General features: G+C 37.1%; 2 protein-coding genes across 3 annotated transcripts in view; one reads left to right on the top strand and one right to left on the bottom strand.

Annotated features, from left to right (window-relative positions):
- The window catches only part of LOC114664850 (archaemetzincin-2), a 45738-nt gene extending 43677 nt beyond the window's left edge, over positions 1 to 2061 (top strand). Inside the window, exon 8 of one of the 2 annotated variants that reach the window (XM_051936249.1) lies at positions 1947 to 2061. The gene's annotated coding sequence lies outside the window, so the exon portion shown is untranslated. Of the gene's footprint in view, positions 1 to 1675; positions 1824 to 1946 lie in introns of those variants that run through there. The other variant, XM_028819143.2, reaches the window with a different exon arrangement.
- slc16a6b (solute carrier family 16 member 6b) lies at positions 466 to 20082 on the bottom strand. The gene is made up of 6 exons (XM_028819139.2): positions 19585 to 20082; positions 16808 to 17059; positions 8813 to 8956; positions 6452 to 6580; positions 2508 to 3338; positions 466 to 2058 (listed from the first exon to the last, which is right to left on the bottom strand). The coding sequence occupies exons 2-6, from the start codon at positions 17043 to 17045 to the stop codon at positions 1772 to 1774; spliced, it is 1629 nt and encodes a 542-aa protein (XP_028674972.1). The 5' UTR covers positions 17046 to 17059; positions 19585 to 20082; the 3' UTR covers positions 466 to 1771.
- Positions 20083 to 21156: the final 1074 nt, after the last annotated feature.

Genomic DNA, 21156 nt, shown 5'->3' with positions numbered 1-21156 from the left:
ACAATTCTTCCTTTGTATTTTGTAAAATTAAGTTTACTCAATTTGGAAAACTGTCCATTCTTGTAATTTGTGGCAGGGCACATGATTGTATAAACTTTACATTGCGGTATCTATAAAGAGAGGATTCCCCAGTATTGTCTTTGGCTCTAGATCAATCACAGGAGCCAGTAGAAAATAATGTCAGCATTGGTGTAGGCACTTTGCAGACTTTTTCAACACAGACAAAAAGCATTACATAAAACAATCCATAATAATTTAAATTTATCAAAATAATAAATTAGCTACAATGAAATACAACTTACATACAAAATTTTGTGAGGTTTAATAAATATTTAAGTGAGGTACACTTTTAAGTATTGATCCATGATGCAGGCAGGGTCACAGAACCAATGCCTGAATAGTAATTTGAAGTACGTAAAACATGAAGCAGGAGTTACTCTTCTTAATATGAAACTCCTGTATATGTTTTATCTTTTAAAGAGGCAATAATGTACAGTATTCAGTGTACAATTCTTCAATGTCCTCCAATAGAAGACAACATAGAGGTAAGGCCTGTCCCAGTTCATACTCTCTGTATTAAGTGCACAATATTAAAACATCTAACCTTTCATCGCCTTGTTATTACTATAGGTAGGCAGGAAGGCAGGTGGGGGAACCCGGGGGCTTCAGATGTGAACTTCTATATATTTTTCTCATGTCTTAAGTGTTACCTAGCTAAACTTAATTTCTAATTTTCCTTTAGGGACAATTAAGCAAATGAAGTATATCTGTCTTTCTGACCTCTAGTGCAAGGATATGTCTGTTGCCAGATCAAGTATCATTTACTTGATAACATTTTCTAATATCTCATCTCATGCCTAAGCAACCATTACACATTCTGATAGTATATAGATTAGTTATTCCATTGTCTGCACTACAGACAGAGGTGTAGCAGTCATAAAATGAATTAAAAACTATTCAAGGCAGTAAAATTTGTCATAAACCAATAATGCAGATACATTAATTTCTTTCCAGAAAAAAAAAAAATTGGATTCCAGAATCAAGGCTCCCATGCTTTAGCAGGCTCAATGTTTGACCTGTTAGATGTGTGTAGTATTTGTTCACACTTGACCGAGATTCTTTTTCCCAAGTAGGCAGAGGTTGGTATTTTTCAGTGCCAAAGTCAGTGTATGTGTAAGCGGGAACATACAAACAGGCTCCTCTAGCCATCACATATGAGAAGTTACAATTACAGGTTTCATTCTGTCTCATTTCTTTTTAACAACATGGGCTATTTCATCTAAGAAGCTTATTTTAAAATGATGTGAACATTTCTCGGAAGTTGTACAATTAAGACAATGATTTTTTGCCTCTCTGAGCGCCAACACCAGTTCAAATTTTTGTTAACTAAAATGAGAGCAATTTACAACATAGTCTATCACAGGATGCAAGTCTGGTTCAAGTATTTATGGAGTAAAACAATGAAAAATCCCTGCACTTTGAAAGTGACCCATAAAGGATGACCCGATTGGAAAAGCCTTCATTTGAGATACCTATTGTTGGAACCTCTGTGAGTACTCTTTAATATGCAGCATTTTATATTATATACCTCTACTATATAATTGCATAAGGGTTAAAATAAGTTGGAGCAGGGGGATAGGTTCATACTTCATTTGTTTAAAACCATTTTTTCTAGGTGCTGTCTTGTGCAAAAGCTGCTTTATTGAGACGTTCAGAGTGCTATGGTTCACGACATGAGGTGCATGCCCAGGTCCCTTTGGAATTAAATTATTCAAACAATGTCATTTTGGTGCTCACTTTTGGAATTTATTTCTTCTTTAATCAAATCAACTTCTAGAAATTCTTCAGACTCTTCCTCAGCTTTAGTTTCCTCAGAAATTTCCTGTGGCTTTTTGCTCTTTAAGTCTTTTTCAGTTCTTGATTTCCTTCTTCTTTTTCGTTTGCAGAGGCCAGTTTTTGCAGGCCTTACCAAAGCCAAGAAAAGGGCTCCCAACCCCATTCCAGCAGCGCATGAATAAAAAGCTGATCCATAACTCTTTGTTACATCTACTAGAAAACCTGAAAAGCAAAATAGGAAAAAATAAGCACAAGACAAAATAATAAAGTGCAACTCCTTACGCTAAAAAGAAAAAAAAAACCAGAAACTGGTCCCTGATTAAACACTGAGAATGCATGTTTTGTGTGTTACCGGTCAGCAAAACTTCAGAAACTTGGAGCTTTCAACTGGACCACTTGAAAGAAACAACTATAAACTTCAAACAATATGGTACTAGTTTCTGGGTTAGGTTTGCTCAGTTTCAAAGGCACACTGAGTACTGACTGTAACATCTACCTCAGGATTTGAATTAATCTTTTTAATGACTTTGGCAACTCACTCTCATTCATGTGGAATTCATTGTTTTTTTTGTTCATTTTTTGAAGCATACTACATACACTAAGCCTAAACCTGTTACTGTATTTTGCAAGATTTATCAGCATATTTTTCTTGAAATCTGGTTCTTTCATACCTCCAAGGGGTGGGCCAGCCAGCCCCGCAAAGCTCTGGATGAAAATGTACACTCCCACAGCAGATGGCATTCTCTGGATGCCTACCACATCATCCTCTGCTAGCATAGGAATGTGAGTTGCAGCCACTGTTCCCAGGAAGAAACCATATAGCACACAGCAAGCCATAAGACCCCAGAAATCTGTGGCAAATGGGAAGACGATAAGCACAATACAAAGCAGCGAGACACAAATGAGTTCAATTAAAATCTTCGGGATGGGTTCTTTGTTAAGCACCCACCCCACAGTTATCCTTCCAAAGATCTCGGCCACAGCCATGGCAGATAACATGTATGCTGCTTGCTCCTTCTCAATTCCCAAACTGATGCTAAGAGGAATGACAAACAGCTGAGGTGCAAAGAATCCCATGGTTGCAAAGAGTCCAAAAAGTGTGTAACAGATGAAACTGCAGTCTTTGAGCAGGGAGAAATCCAGAAGTTTGTTTCGGAAAAGAATGTTGGAGGTTTCAGTTTTCAGTGAGGCTGGTGGAAGAATTCCAGCCTCTTCCTCCTTTGAATTTTTGCAGGTTTCAGAGATATTTGTCTGTGAGGTAGATAGAGACTGAACTCCTGAGTCCACAGAGTCAATCGATGTACGTGTTTGTTCATTTTCAAGTATATATCTTGTCTCTGCTTGTTCTGTTCTAAGTTTTTTCTCTGCCCGATGTGGCTTTTTTTCAGCTTCTATGACTATAGGCTGCAACAAAGCTCCACAGACAGTAATAGTAAGCTGAAGAACTCCTATTACAACCATAGTGTGTCTCCAGCCAACTTGATTCTTTAGAGCAGTAGAAGCTGTTTAAAGATAAAAATAGAAAATTAGCTTTTAGTGAAGAACTTTATTTAGACAACCTCAACAGTGCCATAGTAATGTGTAGGGTAGTATTCAAAAACAAGCTGTTATCAAAAAGGCTGTACTTTAGCTATTGTCTCACCCAATATCAAAGGTACATCTTATAAGAAGGATTTAGGAGTCATAGTGGACTCTACACTATCAACTTGCAGACAGTGTTCAGAAGCCAAGCCATTAAAAAGACTAACAGAATGTCAGGTTATATAGCACCCTGATGTGTGCAGTACAAGTCCAAGGAGGTTATATTCAAGCTTTATAATGCACTGGTCTCCAGGCTACAAAATGACATAGCAGCACTAGAAAAAGACCAGAGAAGAGTAACTAGGCTGATTCCAGGGCTACAGGGGATAAATTAAGAAGAAAGATTAAAAGAGCTGAGCCTTTACAGTTTAAACAAAAGAAGATTAGGAGGAGACATGGCTGAATTGGTTAAAATTATGAAGGGAATTAGTACAGTGGATCGAGATTGTTATTTTAAAACAAACTCATCAAGAACATGGGGACATGGTTGGAAGCCTGTTAAGGGTAAATTTTGTACAAACATTAGGAAGTGCTTCTTTACACAGAGAACCAAAGACACTTGGAATAAACTACTAAGTAGTGTGGTAGATAGTAGCTCTTTTGAGACTTTCAAAACTAGACTTGATGTTTTTTAGAAGAATTGAGTGGACAGGAACAGTGAACTTTGTTGGACTGAGTGGCCTGTTGTCTTCTTGATTTTTCTAATGTTCATTAAAAAATCCATCTTTGCCCAAAGGACACAGTCAATGTAGTGTCTGCTTTGAAATCTTTGTTTTACTTTGCAGACTGTAACTATTGACATATTTTACTCCCATTATTAAACATTGAGTTGATTTCACATTTTTATACATAAAAAGTTGCACAATGATATATAAAAGTTTATTTAATTTTAAATTATATACATTGTTGGTACTGTAATTATTTGTTATTTTTAAACTAAGGGTCATAACATATCCTATTAATCAATTAATAATTCCCTCAACTTCTTAATAAAATTTCTCTTGGAGGTTGGATGTGGGCAGTTTTTAAGTGTATGAAAAATATTGTACTTTTGTTTCTTTACACACCTTACATTTAAATACCTGAGAAATTATGTTACATTGTAATTAATGGTATGTATCAGCTACCAATCATAACTTGTTTTTTCCTAATCGTGGTCTACTGGGACTAATGTTACTGCTGGTCCTTTAATACAGTCAATTTCTATCAGGTCAGAGTTTGCATTAAAATTTAAATATCATCATTTAAACCCCTTTGTTTTTTTTACCATTTAATATTCTACTTCAAATATCTGAATGGTATGTACAGTTTCAAGCCTTCAGAAAGACACTTCTAAGGATAATGTACACTTGTATTTAATCTGGAGTTAATCTTTCCTTAAAATGCTTTAAACTTGTAGCTGTCCGTTGGTACATTATATCAAAGCCATACTTCTTAAATTTACCCTGATTGGCATATATCACTCATCCTGATTGACAAAAAGATTACACAACCCTAGTAAACGGAGTTCTTCTGAGTTCTTTTAAGAAATAGCAGTTGTGTACAGAGTGGAAGCGATGAAGTATCTTGTTAAGAGATCTGATTACATTCTTGATGGCATTTGGCCAGCATGTACAGCTTTATAGTTCATCAAGCCTTTCTTGAAATAGACCTTCAGTAGGATTTTTTTTTCTTTCAATAAGTCACCCTAATTGCATACACGATAAATGATATTTTCTGGGAAAACAAACAAAAAAAATAGACACTGAGAAAAAAAAAAACTTCCCAACATATGGGTGTTTAAAAATCCTTAATGGTGGAGCATCATGAGTTGGTTTATCCTGTAAACAGCTTGGTTTGCTCATCTGGGACTTTTTTTTCCACAATTCTCAGAACACTGAGAGAGAAAATTAATTTCTCTGGATCCTTGACACGTACAGGACAAACACTATGTTAAATAGATGGCACTGTTTTCAATGTGTCACAGATCATAAGCATAAAACCCAACAGAGACATTTTCGTAGAACGTCTCTTTAAATGTTTCTGTGGACACAGCAGATTATCCTCCTGCCTTGAAAAAAAAAAGTTTTTGAAATATAGTAGGTCATAATGTTCATAGATCTTAGTAGGTCATAATGTTAAGGAAACAAATAGACATGGGGTCATACAGTATGTCTTACATGAAGATCTCTAGTCTATGCTGCTCCAATTTGAAGTAACAGCGAGCACATAACACCCATCCTGCTTCACTTTCACTGGCTCCCTGTCTCTTATAGGATTGAGTATAAAGTTAATTTAATAACATACAAAGCTTTAAATGGCCTTACACTGGACTATATCAGTAACCTCCGTTCAAAATGATGTTCCTGTGCTACTACTAAGATTCACTGATTCTGGCAATCTTATGCTCCAAACTAACCTGTGCTGTATGGGTGACAAAGCCTTCCGCTCCATTGCACCCAAACTTTGGAACAACCTCCCTAAATTAATAAGATCAGCTGACTCAATTCATTCTTTTAAAAAACAGCACATTTGTCCAGAAAGCCTTTTAACTTACCCTGACATTCTGATACTTTTTCAGTTTACCCTCTCTGTCTATGTAGGCAAGATGATTTATTATGTTTGTATCAAAACTTATTATTTGTTCAGGGTTTCCTTTTATTTTTTGTATTTTATTCTGGTTTATTGAATTCTGTTCTAATACTTTGTATATCCTGTATTGATCTTTACTATTTTTTTATGGATATTATTTATATCCAGTGTTATATATACCCTGTTGTTCTGAATATTTGTGAAGGCTTTGAGCATGGGAAAGGCACTGTATAAATAAAAATGTATTATAAAATGATAGGGAGTATTAATTAAGAAAATTAAAAAAAAATATATATGAAGCTGTGTATAAAAGTGGCAGACTGATAAGATCTACATGAATAGCTTATAAAAAGCTTGTTATTGCTTGACATGGCCATTCTGAGAGCCACCCCCCTCGATTTCCAGGTATTATTCAGTTTTTCTAAGTTTACTCAGATTCAAATAGAATACTTTTAAGTCTTACCTGGAGCGAAAGCAAACACGGAGAAGCATTCCCCTGTAGAGGCAACTGCAGTAACAAGCGAGCGGCGCTTTTTGAAGTACTGGGAGAGGATGGTGACAGTAGGGAGGAAACTAAGGCAATATCCGAGTCCTGTGAATAAACAGGAGAAAGGAAGATGACAGCCAGTGTAATGGCCTGCAGTGCCCAAGTGCTATTGTTATTATTTCTTTGCCACAGAAATGCATGATATTGAGGAGGATCCAATGAGGAGGTTTACCAGTATACAGTGCATCCTGCAAAAAGAAAATGCATCAAGGGGAAACAAACAGACAAAACAGGAAACCAAAGAGGGATTCTTGTTAGACGTCAACTAAAAACAGGAGCTCAGCCACTCATTTGACCAAGCAGCAAGGCCAGGACATCACTATCCCGATTCAGTGATTAAACATATTAGCCATTTCCATTTAAACAGTTGTACAGGTTACTTCCTCCTTAGCAAGGTATTCAGTTGTAAAGACCAGAAAAGGGGGACTCCTTAATCTGATTCATGATCTTGATGGTAATTTGACATAATCTACTTGGAATAATTAGCTTTAATATTAATTATGATGGCTCCAGCAGACCCCCGTGACCCTGTGTTCGGATTCAGCGGGTTGGAAAATGGATGGATGGATGAAATGGGATCTCTTCATGTAGTACTAATTTTATATAAGCAAAGGTTTCATTTTGATTGTATCTGTTGACCACTAATTCTTCTTAAAATATGAATTAAAATATCTTTCAAATCCAATAAAAAAAACGTACAAATTCCAATTTGTTATTCATTACTATGAAATAAGTATACGGTGTCCAGACAGTGTAGCAGGACTTTTTGTTGGTTTAATTATGAATAGTGCTGAAAGCAGAAGGCGCAGTTGACTCTCCGTACTTGTCTCAGCTTTCCAGTTGTGACTGCTAGTGGGGCAGAAGTGTGAAGTACAGAAATGAGTCAGACTTGGACAGTAGTGAGCCTTAGTTACACTGTTGTGTGGATGGCAGGGAGCATTTCACTGTTGTATGGAGTTAATGAAAGCAGATTTATACAAAATAAGGCCAATTGGATGGCATAAAGAAATAATGTAGCATAACCCCAGCTAATAGGGTCAAAAGACACATGGCAATACAAAAACAGATTTGTTCAGTTTGGCCCCTTTTAAAACAGATGAGAGGTCCTAACCAAGTGTGATATAAAAGCACTTTGCATGTTTGAAAAGGAGGTATAATGGATTTTTTAGGATGAGAAGTTATGCTATATACTGTACCTAACTCACAATGCAGAAGGGATTAAAACATTTGACTTTCATTTATGCAAAAGCTTGCTTCTCTGAGCGTGTCAGTAAGAGTATAGATTCACTAAACGCCTCCAATGGGTATTTTTGAAAATTTGTAGTCCTACCTGCCAGCCTAGTCAGTAATGCCATTTTGCTGCACAAGGCCACCATAGCGGCACAACATGGCGCCATACAGCTTTAATGAGGGTGACTGCAGCTGTCAGTTATGACAGTTGCACTTGTGCTCGATTTCCTTCCTGTTTTCACTGTGCAGGATTTCTCGGCTGCTCTTTGCCATATTTGGACTACCTTAAAATGTACAACTGGCCCTACCTGCCAGCTGTGGAATGTTGCTTACATTGTTCTGATTCCCCATTACATTTTACAATGTTTGGAAAATTCCATGGACTGGGTGACCTGTGTATACAGTGGAAGAACAAGATCGGTGGCCACCATTGCCACTTCTTGGCAGAGATGAGCTAGATTTGTCAACCTTGTGCCTCGTTTTCCTCTGATATTTTTAAGGCTATCTTTGTCAATAGTGCTGCAGGGTTGGTTATGTTTGCCAGAGTATATGTCCAAGTTACAAGGCACAGAGGCTAAAGAACTCTGATTAAAGAAGAAGAGATAATGTTTTGTCTGGACATTAAAAGCTGAATTCATTCCAAAAGGGGTTTAAAATGTATAAAAGTAGGCAATCAATTGTGTGAGATCATTTGCCAGTCATGATGGTAATTATCTTGAAAAGAAGTGTCTTTTCAGCAGGCAGTGTCCCTGGAACTGGGCAGAATGAAAGCCACTGCACAGTGACATTTAGGATGTGTTAACATTCTTGTACACACACAACCGCACTACAATGTAAGTGGAAATAAGTCCTATGAGTTTTAGCAATGTACATCCCTGTTCCCACCTTTAAAAAATCTTCTCATTACCAATATACCATACCAAATAAAAACTATTTAGGCACAGCAATACCATGCAGAATCTCACTTCAGGTGTTGAAAAACAACAAAGAATTAAATTATGAAAATAAATTAAACAGAAACTTAGAGCTAAATTCAGTATTGCATACCTGAAATTATGCCCAGAGTCAGATACATTTGTACAATTGAGTTTGCAAAGGCAGACAGAATAGTTCCCAGGCTGATAAGGACACCCCCCAACATGACAACTGGTCGATGTCCAAAACGATTACTCAGTATTGTAGACAATGGAGCTGCAATATTAAACAAAAGGCAGAGGTCAGGCCTATTCACATTTGTATACACATTTTTTAAATTATTACTATGCTGTTTTAACTTCTAAATGTGATGTTACAACACCGACAATCCGTTCTTATTTTATGTTGCATCTTTCAAATTAATAAATGAAAGACTAGTATAAGGCTGAGCAAGTAACTATGTCATTCCCCACCAAATGCATTTTAGAATACTGTAGTTGCTTGCAGCTCACATTGGCTGCTATAATCTCTGGGAAAAAAATCAGTGGAAGAGATGTTACCTTTTTTTGACATGTGTTATTATTTCTCAAGCAAAGAGCTATAAAATGTACATACAGTGACAGTCAAGAAACAATACAGATTGAAGCAATTTCTGAACCTATGTAATAAATGTCACTGTCTTCGAGTACCAAAGACTACTGTGGAAGCTGGCCCGGACACAGACAGGTAGATATGTTTAAAGCACCACAACATGTTTATTTACAATACTAATATTTACAATAGTGACACACACAACCCCAAAACTCCCCCAAAGTCCAGGCCTTGTCAATAATGCCTCTCTCAGGTCCGCCGCCACTCCTCTCCTCTATGACTTTGTCTCTCGTCCTCCCAACTCCAGCCATCGAATGGAGGGAAGTGGCCCCTTTTATCCCCACCCGGACGTGCTCCAGGTGCCTCCCGATTAGCTTCTGCCGGCACTCCCCAGTGTGGCGGAAGTACCAGCTGCGCACCCGGAAGCACTCCGGGTGTTCCTGGTCTTCTTCCCCCCAGCACTTCTGGGTGTGGCGGAAGTGCTGAGGGCCAGGGCTCCTCAGGCATTCGGGCGCCCCCTGGCGGTGACCACGGGCCCCTATAGGGTTGAGCTTACAAACTCAGTTCCTGTGGTCCCCAAAGCCACCAGGGCGGTCGCCCCCTCGTGGTCTGGAGGAGGCATAAGCCCTCCTCCAGTCCTCCTGGGCGTCCCAGCTGGGTACCACCACCAGCCACTCGCCACACTACTTTTGACTCTTTTGGGGAATAGGCAAGAGCCATCCCTGAACATAGGCAGACACTATTCACACCACCTGGTGGCCAGTTCAGTCCTTACCACTAAACTCTGTAAGCCCAATTGACTCCTTCCAGACCAATTCAGACTTATTGTTTAACCTAACGTTCAGGTCTTAGGAATGGTAATAGACACAGGGATCTCTGCAGAAAAGCCACATGGGCATAAGGAGAATTTACAAACTTCACACAGACAGTGTCCGAACTGGTTTCTAGATTAGTGTTGCAGCAGCACTAATCACTGCACCATGGTTTCATCCCAGAGGCAATAAAAAAGCCGTAATTATAGCTTGAGCTCTTTCTTGCACATTTTATGCCATTCACTTTGTTAGTGTTATTTAGTTACTGTATTAAATCTAACAACTCTTGGAAAATTAAAAGGAAAATTGATATTATGCCTTAATTAGGGGTATTTCAACTACAAGAGCGTGACACTTGTCCATTATGAAAAGGAAGACAAGCATAATTCTGCTTTAAGGGACAAGATTTTATAGTCACCTGCAGTTACACATTTCTTATTTTATAGACTTCAAAGCAAAATAACTTCTCTCTTTACACTAAAGACCACAAGTAATATGTGCATGATTTAACAACTTGACTAATCAGGTGATCAACTCCATTAAATGTCAGGCCCAGCCCTTCTGAAGAAAGAAAGAAAAAAAAAAAGAAAACAAAGTCCTGCTTTTTACTTTATAATTGCAGTCTATTGTGCACTTGTGCAATCAGAAAGGAAGCTGACTACCTTATACAAAGTCTTTTATTCACAGATGTGAAAGACTTGCTTCTCTGGCCACAAGAACAGGCTTAAACTGGAACTTTAAATGGCAGGTCAGGTTGGGAGAATGAGGAAACTGCATCTCCTCCCTTCTTCACTTTCAAACAAACTGTGCTGTGCGTGTCTGTCTCAACAGGAAATGCCAGAACATGGAAACATGAAATACATCCTCTACAAAGTAAGGCTAAATAACCACAATAGTAGTAAATGTGGTTATCTTCACGTCACAAATCTTTCTCACCACATCACCATAATCTGCTGGAAACTTAACAGCATATTTTTTGCTAGGTTCCCCAACATAGTTCAGTTCCTTAACTTACTCACTTGACATAAAGTTCAAAACTCCTCCTTTTGTAATGTTTCTTAACTGCTTAAAACAAACACTTCAAGCCAGTTTAACAGCAGATGGTGAACAGTTGCCCATTTTGGCTTTTAAAATATTCTTACATTTTTTTTTATAAATGTAGAACATGCAAGTGCAAATTTCACTATAGTACTGTCATGTATACAGAGTAATACCAGTACTATTAAATCATGGATTTATTTTTCCTTTTATAGAAACACAAAGAGATGAACACCATCCTGGCAACATTACTGTTTGTCTGAGATTACGGATTCTGTGCATCCAAGGTTTATCCCTTCTTTCAGTAGATAGATGGAAATATAATAACAATTCAAACAAACCCCTAGAGGCTTATTTCATATTTTTTTCAGCGTTTTGTTGTGTGCGCCATTTACAGCATTATGAATTTAAAACAATTTAAACAAAAGTAACGTGTGCCGGGATGTTACTTGTGCACATCATGACACAGAAATGCTCGAGTACCATACTCATTTTTGCTTTAAACAATCAGAATATTTTTGACTAGACCGTTTGGCCTTCTCTGCATTTTCCTCTGTGTATGTACAAGTTAAAAAGTGCTGTACAAACATGTGATAATTATCAAAAACAGTTACCCTCAGTCTTTGAAGTCTTGCAATTTACCAACATTTAAAATGCCCCTCCAAACCCAATTCCCACTTTAAAGCTAAGGCAATACTTGATCCTGCATTGTTATTATCTTTCTGGCACAGTGGTTCTGGAGATGCGGCAGTATGACAACGACTTGTTTTATTTGCTTGCCAAATATCTTCAAATTAGTTTATCCTGAGGCACAGTGATCAATGCTCCAGAGGTGAGACAGGCGGAGGGATTTTACTATATAGCATTTGGGGAGTGTAGCAGCATACATTTAAAAGCCTGGCATTTCATCTAAAACTCACACATCTGTGAATCATAAGGTAGTGATGGACAGTTGGCTTGCTGCTTCATGCCTTTTGACATGCAGTTAATTGATGCTAAAAACATTTATACACCAAGATCTACAACTTAGATAAAATTAAATGTAGGGGCTAAACAACGTCTTATGTTCTGATGGAAATTCTTAAAACACAAAGGGACTACAAAACCAATTTGGATAAAAAGCAACCATTTTCTTTCTTATCCCATATTTATGTATTACTACCTATTCTAAAGAATTTAAAAGGTACCTTCTGCATTTCCTCAAATCTCACTTTCGCTGGAATATGAAACAGGTGACTGAGATTGCCATGGATCCTAATAATCTCACTCTAGATTATGCAGCATTGAAAATTAATGACTGGTTTACAGTTCTGTTGGTCTCGCAGCACCAAGCATTTAATTTATATGTCTGAACACAACCATGAGTAAATTTTGTTTAAAAGTGGGTAGAAACAATTAGATGGTTCACTTAGTGTTTCCTGTGGTGGGCTGGCGCCCTGCCTGGGGTTTGTTTCCTGCCTTGCGCCCTGTGTTGGCTGGGATTGGCTCCATCAGCTTTTCTCTGGACATATCAGCTTTTCCTTGACCCCATAAATACATACATTTTAAGTCCTGTTTTTAGGGAGTTTGGGTGTGTGCATGACTAAGGCCAACAATGGTTCTTGCAGCTGCCAGGTAGGCTGTTACTTCCTGCAATCTTTAACTGGAATGAGGTGGTTTAGACAATAGATGGATGGAAAAAGGGACTTCCATTCATAATCTACAAAATTAATTACAATGTACACAGAATAGCATTTAATAAAAGCCAAAATATAGACATGAGCATATTATTAGAGATTCCTAAGACTCTTAACAGTAGTACTACAAATAAACGTTAATGTTTTAAGGAAATTTACTTAAATCGAGCTGACAATTGAGAATATAAAAAGAAACCTACAATTTACTCAAATGTCAGAAAGGTTGCTCATAACACCTTTAGGTGATTGTCATTTCCCCTTTTAGACCAAAAGGTTTACCTTTAAGATAAGTGCAAACCCCAACTCCAGTAAAGTAGAAATGTTGCTTCAGGCCTGATCTTAAAAGAATGATATCAAATGTTGTATTTTGCATTTAAAGTATTAAAGCAATTAGATTACCTTAGTGTACAATGGTGAATTTGAACAGTTAAATCCAGATATTCAACAGTAAACTTTATAACTGGGTTAATCGCAAAGAAATAGACAATTGACTTGTACTCCATGTGGGCACATAACTGAAAGTGATGAGTGAAGAAATGAAAAGAGCTGCTACCAAGACAATAGAAAAGTTTTTTGATTTTACATTTACTTATTTGGCTGACGATTTACAACATTTATGATACAATTAGTTACATTTTTGTTGGGTTTCCAATTGGAGCACAGGCAAGTGAAGTGACTTCCTCATAGTCACAGAGTGTCAGTAGCACGATTTAAACCCACAGCCTTGGGGTTTGAAGTCCAAAGCCTTAAACACTATGTCACACTGCCTGGAACTTTTCAGAAAGTTAATTTTTCTTGGACATTCTTCTTGCTGTGCCCAGCACATCAAAGCATTTAAGAAAGCAGTAGAGGGCAAAGGTCTGGTTGGCATTATATCTTATGCTTGAACTCTGATATTACCTTTGAAAAAGCAGACTTATGAAGTAGGGCATTGCTTCAAAAAATAAAAAAGGTTGGAGTTAACTTTCTGTACTGTTTATAGTGTGGCTGCATATGCTTGTCTGTGCGGTTGCTAAGACATGTAATCATCTACAACAATTCACAGGGACACTTCTAAAAGAATATTATTACTGTGCTTCTTTATGACAGCACCCCGGTTTCTAAGAACAGGAACATGCTGGTTTTGTTTCTATGAATAATCAGCTGGTCTCTTGTGGTTGATACAGGTTTTATTGCTGGTGTATGAAAGAGCAAGTTCTGGGTGTATGCCAGATGCTTAAAGCCAAAGTTAGTGAGAACCCTCCAGGATTTATATCAGCATTCCAAACATCTCAGCAAGAGCTAACTGGCTTTAGAACAGTAGACTCATTTATTTTTATTTTTCATATACTGTATATTCAGGTCCTACCAGAGAATATTGCTATGAATCATCTATAAAGGAAAGTGACAAACATGCACCTTACTGCCAACTCTTACATTCTGGCCATTCCTTGCAGCCAAGTCTACCTTGTGTACACTTTTTTCTCTATTAAAAAATTTCTCACAAATTTATTTGATACTCGTTCTGGAAAAGACCTAGATCAGGTGGAAGGATTGTTACAATCTTAAAATATGGAATTCCTTTTTCACCACATACACAATTAATCCAGTTAAGAGTTACAGGGTAATTATTCTCCGTGTCACTGGATATAGTGTTGGAACCAATCCAGGATGGAGTGCAAATTCATCGCAAGGCACACTCAAGCACATGCTACACTCATTTACACAGCACAAACTTAGAACTAATAGTTAATCTAACAGCATATTCTAATTGACTGCAGATAACACTTTTAGTAGAATGGCTCAAAAATATTGTGTTCATCCATCCATTGTCAATTTTTGCTCTCCATATTACAGAATAATAATCTCTTGTAGCCTGCAGTGAAGGATGTTTGTTTAACAGTGATACAAAAAAAAAAAGAAACTGTCTCTCAGAGAGTAAAATGTTTAAGGAACAGAAGGTTATAATTATTCAATATTGCTATATTGCATTCTTATACCACCATTTTCTGAAAGTCTGTTGTAGCTTTTGAGCTAATGCACTCAGAAACAGGTACAATTAAGTTGTCTTACTCTTCTAAAATAAATAAATCATAAAAGTGCAGAACATTTTAGGATAATTTATAGATCCAAATTACAACACCTGCAATTATTTCAGCTTTTGTGCCTAGCCACTGTGGTATTGATGGAATCTAGACGTATTAAGCTTTTAATTAAAAAAAAAAAAAGTAACATTATTGTTACAATATATACTGTATTTGTGGCAGCTCATCCTTTAGTGCTTCACTAAAAGGAGGAAAAGTTAAAAATGACAAATACAATGAAAAAGAGCATTGGGTAAAAAGGAACGTTAAGATTTGCAAATATCAGAATGCAAAAAATGTCTCTTAAATCCCTAAATATGTTCATATTTTTAGTTACAGTTTATAAAAGAAAAGATGTGGGAAACAAAGCACAGATATTGTGATACAGACTTTGAGACGACAACTTTTTTTCAGTACTTTTCCTTGCTTTGTCTAATAAATAGCCAGATAACAGCTGTTGTTCTAGTAAAAAATTAAAAAGTAACCCAAACCAAAGATGCCTTTGTTAAAATTAAAAAAACCCCACTGCCAAAAAAGTTACATTTTAAAAGGCAGTTAAAAATTATGAACATCCTTCTCAGATAAAAACTGATTTTTGGTGATATAAAATGTAATAGGAAAATGCATAAATGTTGTAAGACTTGATTTTAGAGCAGTTAGGCCTGTGGTAATTAGTAAAGGTGGCACACTGCAGGCTGGGGTATCAGTTTCAGCTCTCATTTTATGAATAGTCTGTGCTCAGAGACTATTTTTGCCTTATACAGAAGCCAAAAAAAACCGTAAGGCATTACATGATTTAAACACTACATTTGTTGTCTTTTTTATTTGTTATAAGATTTAAATAACTTTTAAGTTTAAGGTCCTATTTAGTTAATTGTGGTTTATCTACATCTGGTGTTCTCTCATTGTTTGACAGTGTGTTGCTGTCATCTTCCTCTTACCACATTAAAAAGTAGAATTTGACATGAGCAGTGATTCATTCAAGTTACAGCCTGCAAGACTGCTATGATGTATTTAAACTGTGGAATTCCCTGCTGTTCAAGGATTTCCGGTACTAGCTTCCTATTTCCAATAGTTTGACTGGATTTACGATTAAATGAGACATTCAGCAGCATGATCCGACAGGCTTGTTATGAATGGAATTTTTGATACGTTGACTTAAGTGTGGTGTGAATTTTAGTAGTGTGTACTCGGCTACTGGGAAAAAAAGAGCTGGCCAAGGTCCTGAAACGTCTTCAAAGTTGAGTTTCCTGTTCAGTAGCCACTCTTGAAAGGGATTTGCCTTCAAAAAGGCTTTATGGTTTACAGCCATAAAAAGGTGCAATTAAGATATTCCATGTGGTCGCCTGCCAATAATTAAATGGAGATGTATTTCCATATCTAAGTCCTTAAAAATGTACATATTGATAGAGTGATGCTTCATTTTGAGAAAAGTACTGCAGAAGTGAGATACACTTTAAAACATTTTTAAAAGTAAATATTTTTCTCACCACTGTAAGAAATAAAAAAAATACATGTACAAAAATGAAAAGGAACACTATAGGTAAAGTACAACATATATATACACACACACACATACATACAAACATACATGCATATACATATATATTACACAGTGTATATATATATATATATATATATATATATATATATATATATATATATATATATATATATATACACATACACAAATATAAATAATATACATATACATAAGCACTCCTGCGGTGGGTTGGCACCCTGCCCAGGATTGTTTCCTGCCTTGTGCCCTGTGTTGGCTGGGATTGGCTCCAGCAGACCCCCATGACCCTGTGTTCGGATTCAGCGGGTTGGAAAATGGATGGATGGATAAACACTCATACAAACTACTAATGGTCCACAAAAAAGAAAAAAACCAAAAACAAAAATGCATGATTGCTCAAATGAATCAAATTGAGAAATTCTTACCTGTAAAGGTCATGACAAAGACACATATGGAAAGAGTCCATGATACCCTGCTGTTGGATTCATTCAGTTGTGTCATTAGGTCCTCAAAAAATATTCCAAAGCTCTTAATTATTCCATATGTAAATACTTCCACAAAAAAGAAGGCCACAGCCACAACCCATCCCCAGCCTCCATCAGGCTCTTCTGTGTAGACATTTGGACCTCTGCACCCCTTCACTCGAGCAACAAAACCCATCATTCAGACTGTCCTCACTGTGGAAAATAAACTCAAGTTAGCCTCTTTTTTGGAATAAACCAACAAATGCCACCTCAAGTACAGCAGGTCACATTATCAGGTAAATAAAATATATTTGTGTATATATGTTCTTCATTACCAGGCTCTAGCTCTTTTGTTTAATACAGGTTATTTATGCATCTTGTTTTAAATCAGTTAGAGTTGAAGATACTTAATTGTTTTTAAACTCTTACCTGATTTTCAATATATTGGCCACTCTTTATAGCAGCATCTTATCTTTACTTAAAAAAACTAAATATAGTCTATATGACGCAAGTAACTGAAGAAGACTGATTTAGCAGCAGACATTCTTGGTTTAAATATGACACACAAAGAAGGCGCCTCAGAAGGGAATGAGAGGGCATGATCTCAAAATACTAACTAGTGTAAACTGATAAGACACAGCTATTGGGTAGGTTAAATGAGAAGTTAAATCTACTGGCTGGCCAACAGAACCTTCTCGTGATTTTTAGCTTAATAGAACAGAAGCATATAAATCCGTTTCATGCCTTTTACAGATTTTAGTTCCACCAGCCAAAGTGTTGTGCTCTTTATTTTAAAGGCATCGTTCTGCTGTTACATTAGATTTATTAATGTTTAAAATTTAATTTTAAACAACAACTGCAAAAAGCAATTTTATGTTGCAGTGTCTCAGATTTTACAAGATTTGCATGCATGCATATTATATATATATATATATTAGAAATACTCTGTAAATTATTGTTTTGACAAAATAAGTCTATTGCATGTTCTTCTTTATGCAAAATGTTGTTTCACCAAATATGCTCTATCTGCTGTTTAAGAATGTAAAGAATAACAATGACACAAAGTCATTTTTTTTTACAAAACAAACAAACATATAGCTAGTAACAAAAAGGCATGATTAAAAATTGAAGTAATTAGTAGTGTTCTGTTTAAAGCCCAGGTTAGCAAGCCAATAATTCAAAAGAGTAATGATTTAGTATCAATGCAGCGGCACTGTTGTCTAAATTGCAGAATAAATTTTGAAAGTACGTTCAGTTAACAGGGCACAGACACAAAACCATAAGAACTTTTGATTTGATGTGCCTGCGGACTGTGCTAGTAACTGTGTCTGCTGTTAATTCTGTCATCCATTTTACTGCAGCACTGCTGCAGTGGGAGAGAAAGAGAGCAAGAGTGGGAAAGCGAACGTCTCTGCCAACATTACCACTTTCTGCACTAGAACCACTCCAGTGAGTCTTCATTATTAATCTGTGACTGGAAGAGCTCAATGCAGCTAAATAATAGAATATGCAAAGACGCTTCATTTTATTGTGGGTCATGCAGACATAACCTCCCAGTTGACACTTCTTAAACAGGTGATGCCAACAACAAAGTATCTCATGACACTGAACAAAGTGACATACTTCTTTAGGTTACTGAATTGTTTTACTGGTGTTGGGGCACTATCATCTCCCAATGTCCAGTTATTGGCAGGTTTTCGTTGTGGGCACCTGCTGCAGTACCATAAAAATGTATTCATGTTAGGCTAAGAGGTCTGTTCAAATTAGAGGCAGAATTTACAGAAGTAACTAAAAACCAGAAACCCACAACAATGATGGACCTGGTCACTATGTCATGCCAGGACAGCCATGATCTCATATCTGCCACAGATTTTCTAGTATTTTTTTAGACTCTTCCATTTTATTACATGGGTGATTCCAACAATTATTAAACTAAGCAACTGGGGCAAAATTTTCGTATTAAATGTTAACATCAGTGAGGATTTTTTGGATAAATGTTGTATTTTCCTTATAGTTTTAAAACTATTGGAGTTGCGGCTATAGAACTAATTTCCCGCTTTTTAGTCAGGGTGGTAACTTCTGCACAAGGGCTAATAAACGTTTTTCTTATCGCAGATTTGAGCTACTGCACCCAACCGCAGATAGGCCAACAAGTGCAGATTACTTGGGAGAGTATGAAAGTCAGAATATTTTGGTCGATCTATTGTTTCGTGTAACCCAAGAATAAATCACTTAGTGTTCCTTCGGTGTAACTTTGTAGCGCTCTCGGGTCTACTCGCTTGTGGAGTAGGGGGCGCCCTAGAATCCGCTTGTCTGTTCCAAAGCAGCTCGTCCGAGGCGCCTGTTCGGGTTCATTTATAAAGCAAAACGGTGTTCATAAGGGCAGATCGACCCCAGCGGTCTTGTGCAGACACGCCGTCATTTCTGTCGAATTTAAAAGAACATATTCGCACGCAACCCGGTGCCTGTCAAAATGCCTCCACCACTTTGCTTGGCTTCATATTGCGACCTTCGGTTTGACGATGATGCAACAGAAAAGTTTCCGCCACGCTTCGTACATTTTCGTTCTCGCACCTTGAGAGGCACTTTATAGAGCAGACACATAGGAGACTATTTTATTTTCCAGTTACCTTATTTGACAGTCAGTTAAACAAACAATAAGAATTTAAGCGTGACGGTATTACTTTCACTCACAGTGCGACATTCAAATTGATAAATGTAATAATTTGCTGACTTACCGGTGTACTGAGTGAGAATCGATGTCCTTCACAAAAAATATATAAATATGTATAAACACTTCACTGTCTAAACTAGCCTATCATTGTTATTTTTTTCCCTTGTTTTACCCAGTCTCATTTAACTATTTCGCTCTCTGATGGTTTCACTGAACGTGGTGGCTTCACGTATGAGCTGTTAAAATTATTTTACAAAAAGAGATTTAAATGTAAGACAAGGCTCTTCGGGGATCCCCTTCCCTCCGTCCTATCTGGCCGTCCCGTACTGCTCCTCGGCCGCCCTTCTGCCACCTTCTAGTCTCCCCTGTCTCACCCGAGCCCCGCTTGCCAATTTTCTCTGTTGTCTCGCTGCTTTATATTCCGGCTCAAGCCGGTCCACCACTCACACGAGCGGGCGGGCGCGCGCCCATGTGCGAGGCACTTTTTCCTGCCTGTGATGCGCGCGCTCATTGATTGCTCATACTTTATGCAGAGTAGAATTAGAGAGCTATTGTATATTTTAGATTTATAATAAAAATGAAAAAGTAATACTGAGTCATTTTTAAAGAATCTAAAGTGCAATAAGGAAATACGGTGAAAATTAATTTATGAAGCAAAAGAGGTATTGGAGAGTTAAAGTAACTCAAAACCGTTTTAAAGCGCATTGTCACCTGCGCCAGAGAGATGGCGGCCGTTTCGAGCACAGTTCTCAAAAGTCAAACGGAATTTGGGTTAAGATTCGTGGCAAGAGTTTAATCGCGGGCCGGCATGCCGTCTTGGTACATCACTGGACACACTACAGCATTCCTAGAGCCAATACACGAAACTGTTAGGGTAAAAAGTGAGAAGCAAATAATGTATTGGTAAGTTAACAGTATATTGTAAATCAATCATAGAGACAAACCTAAATAAAGTACCATCCATACCATCCTTTAAACCCGCTTAATCCAGGACAGGGTCGCGGGGCTAGAAAAAAAAGTACAATTTTCATAATTACATTTTCGCCGTATCTAAATCAGAGAACATGCTGACATTAACCTCACACAAATAGGTAGACTTGTAAGCCGTTAACTATATTCATTATACTCGTCACGTCCACCTCAGGCACACAGTACTGTCAGGGAATGGAACTGATCTGACAGCTCAGGAACTGGAAAAAATACGAGATTTAACTTGTTGATCTAAACGTTTCCGGGAAGTTTATGTAAGTTAAAGGTCTGGTTCAAATTTACGTCATTCGTGGTCGTTCTTTATATTGGGTAACATTTTTATTGTAAGTGTCCACTATGAGTAAATGACAGTATTTAAGTAGGTCTGTCCTGTGGTGATCTTTCACAAACGTGAATTAAAAATTGTGCATATATATATATATATATATATATATATATATATATATATATATATATATGGAGGGCTGAGCAAAAGTAGGTTTACAGTTGTGAGTACATAAAACAGTTTATTTATTATTGTATTATTTGTGTTCTTATTATTGTTATTAGCTATTGTAATAATCATTATCTGCGTGTCTTTTTCCATACAAACAACTGTACTACTTTATAGAAATTTTGTTATATATTGCCACAAAAGCCACAAGAG

This window comes from Erpetoichthys calabaricus, chromosome 14 (genome assembly GCF_900747795.2).
Source record: "Erpetoichthys calabaricus chromosome 14, fErpCal1.3, whole genome shotgun sequence".
Classification (NCBI taxonomy): domain Eukaryota; kingdom Metazoa; phylum Chordata; class Cladistia; order Polypteriformes; family Polypteridae; genus Erpetoichthys; species Erpetoichthys calabaricus.
The sequence above is the reverse complement of the archived record's forward strand: the minus strand, read 5'-3'. Positions and strand labels throughout refer to the sequence as shown.

What these genes read in the sequence shown, in the direction of transcription:
- slc16a6b (XM_028819139.2), bottom strand. Translation starts at nt 17,045, where the DNA reads ATGATGGGTTTTGTTGCTCGAGTGAAGGGGTGCAGAGGTCCAAATGTC. An exon ending in CGTGTTTGCTTTCGCTCCAG is followed by an intron (nt 3,339 to 6,451) that starts GTAAGACTTAAA and finishes ATCTTTAAACAG; the next exon opens with CTTCTACTGCTCTAAAGAAT. An exon ending in GGCTGGCCCACCCCTTGGAG is followed by an intron (nt 2,059 to 2,507) that starts GTATGAAAGAAC and finishes TTTGCTTTTCAG; the next exon opens with GTTTTCTAGTAGATGTAACA.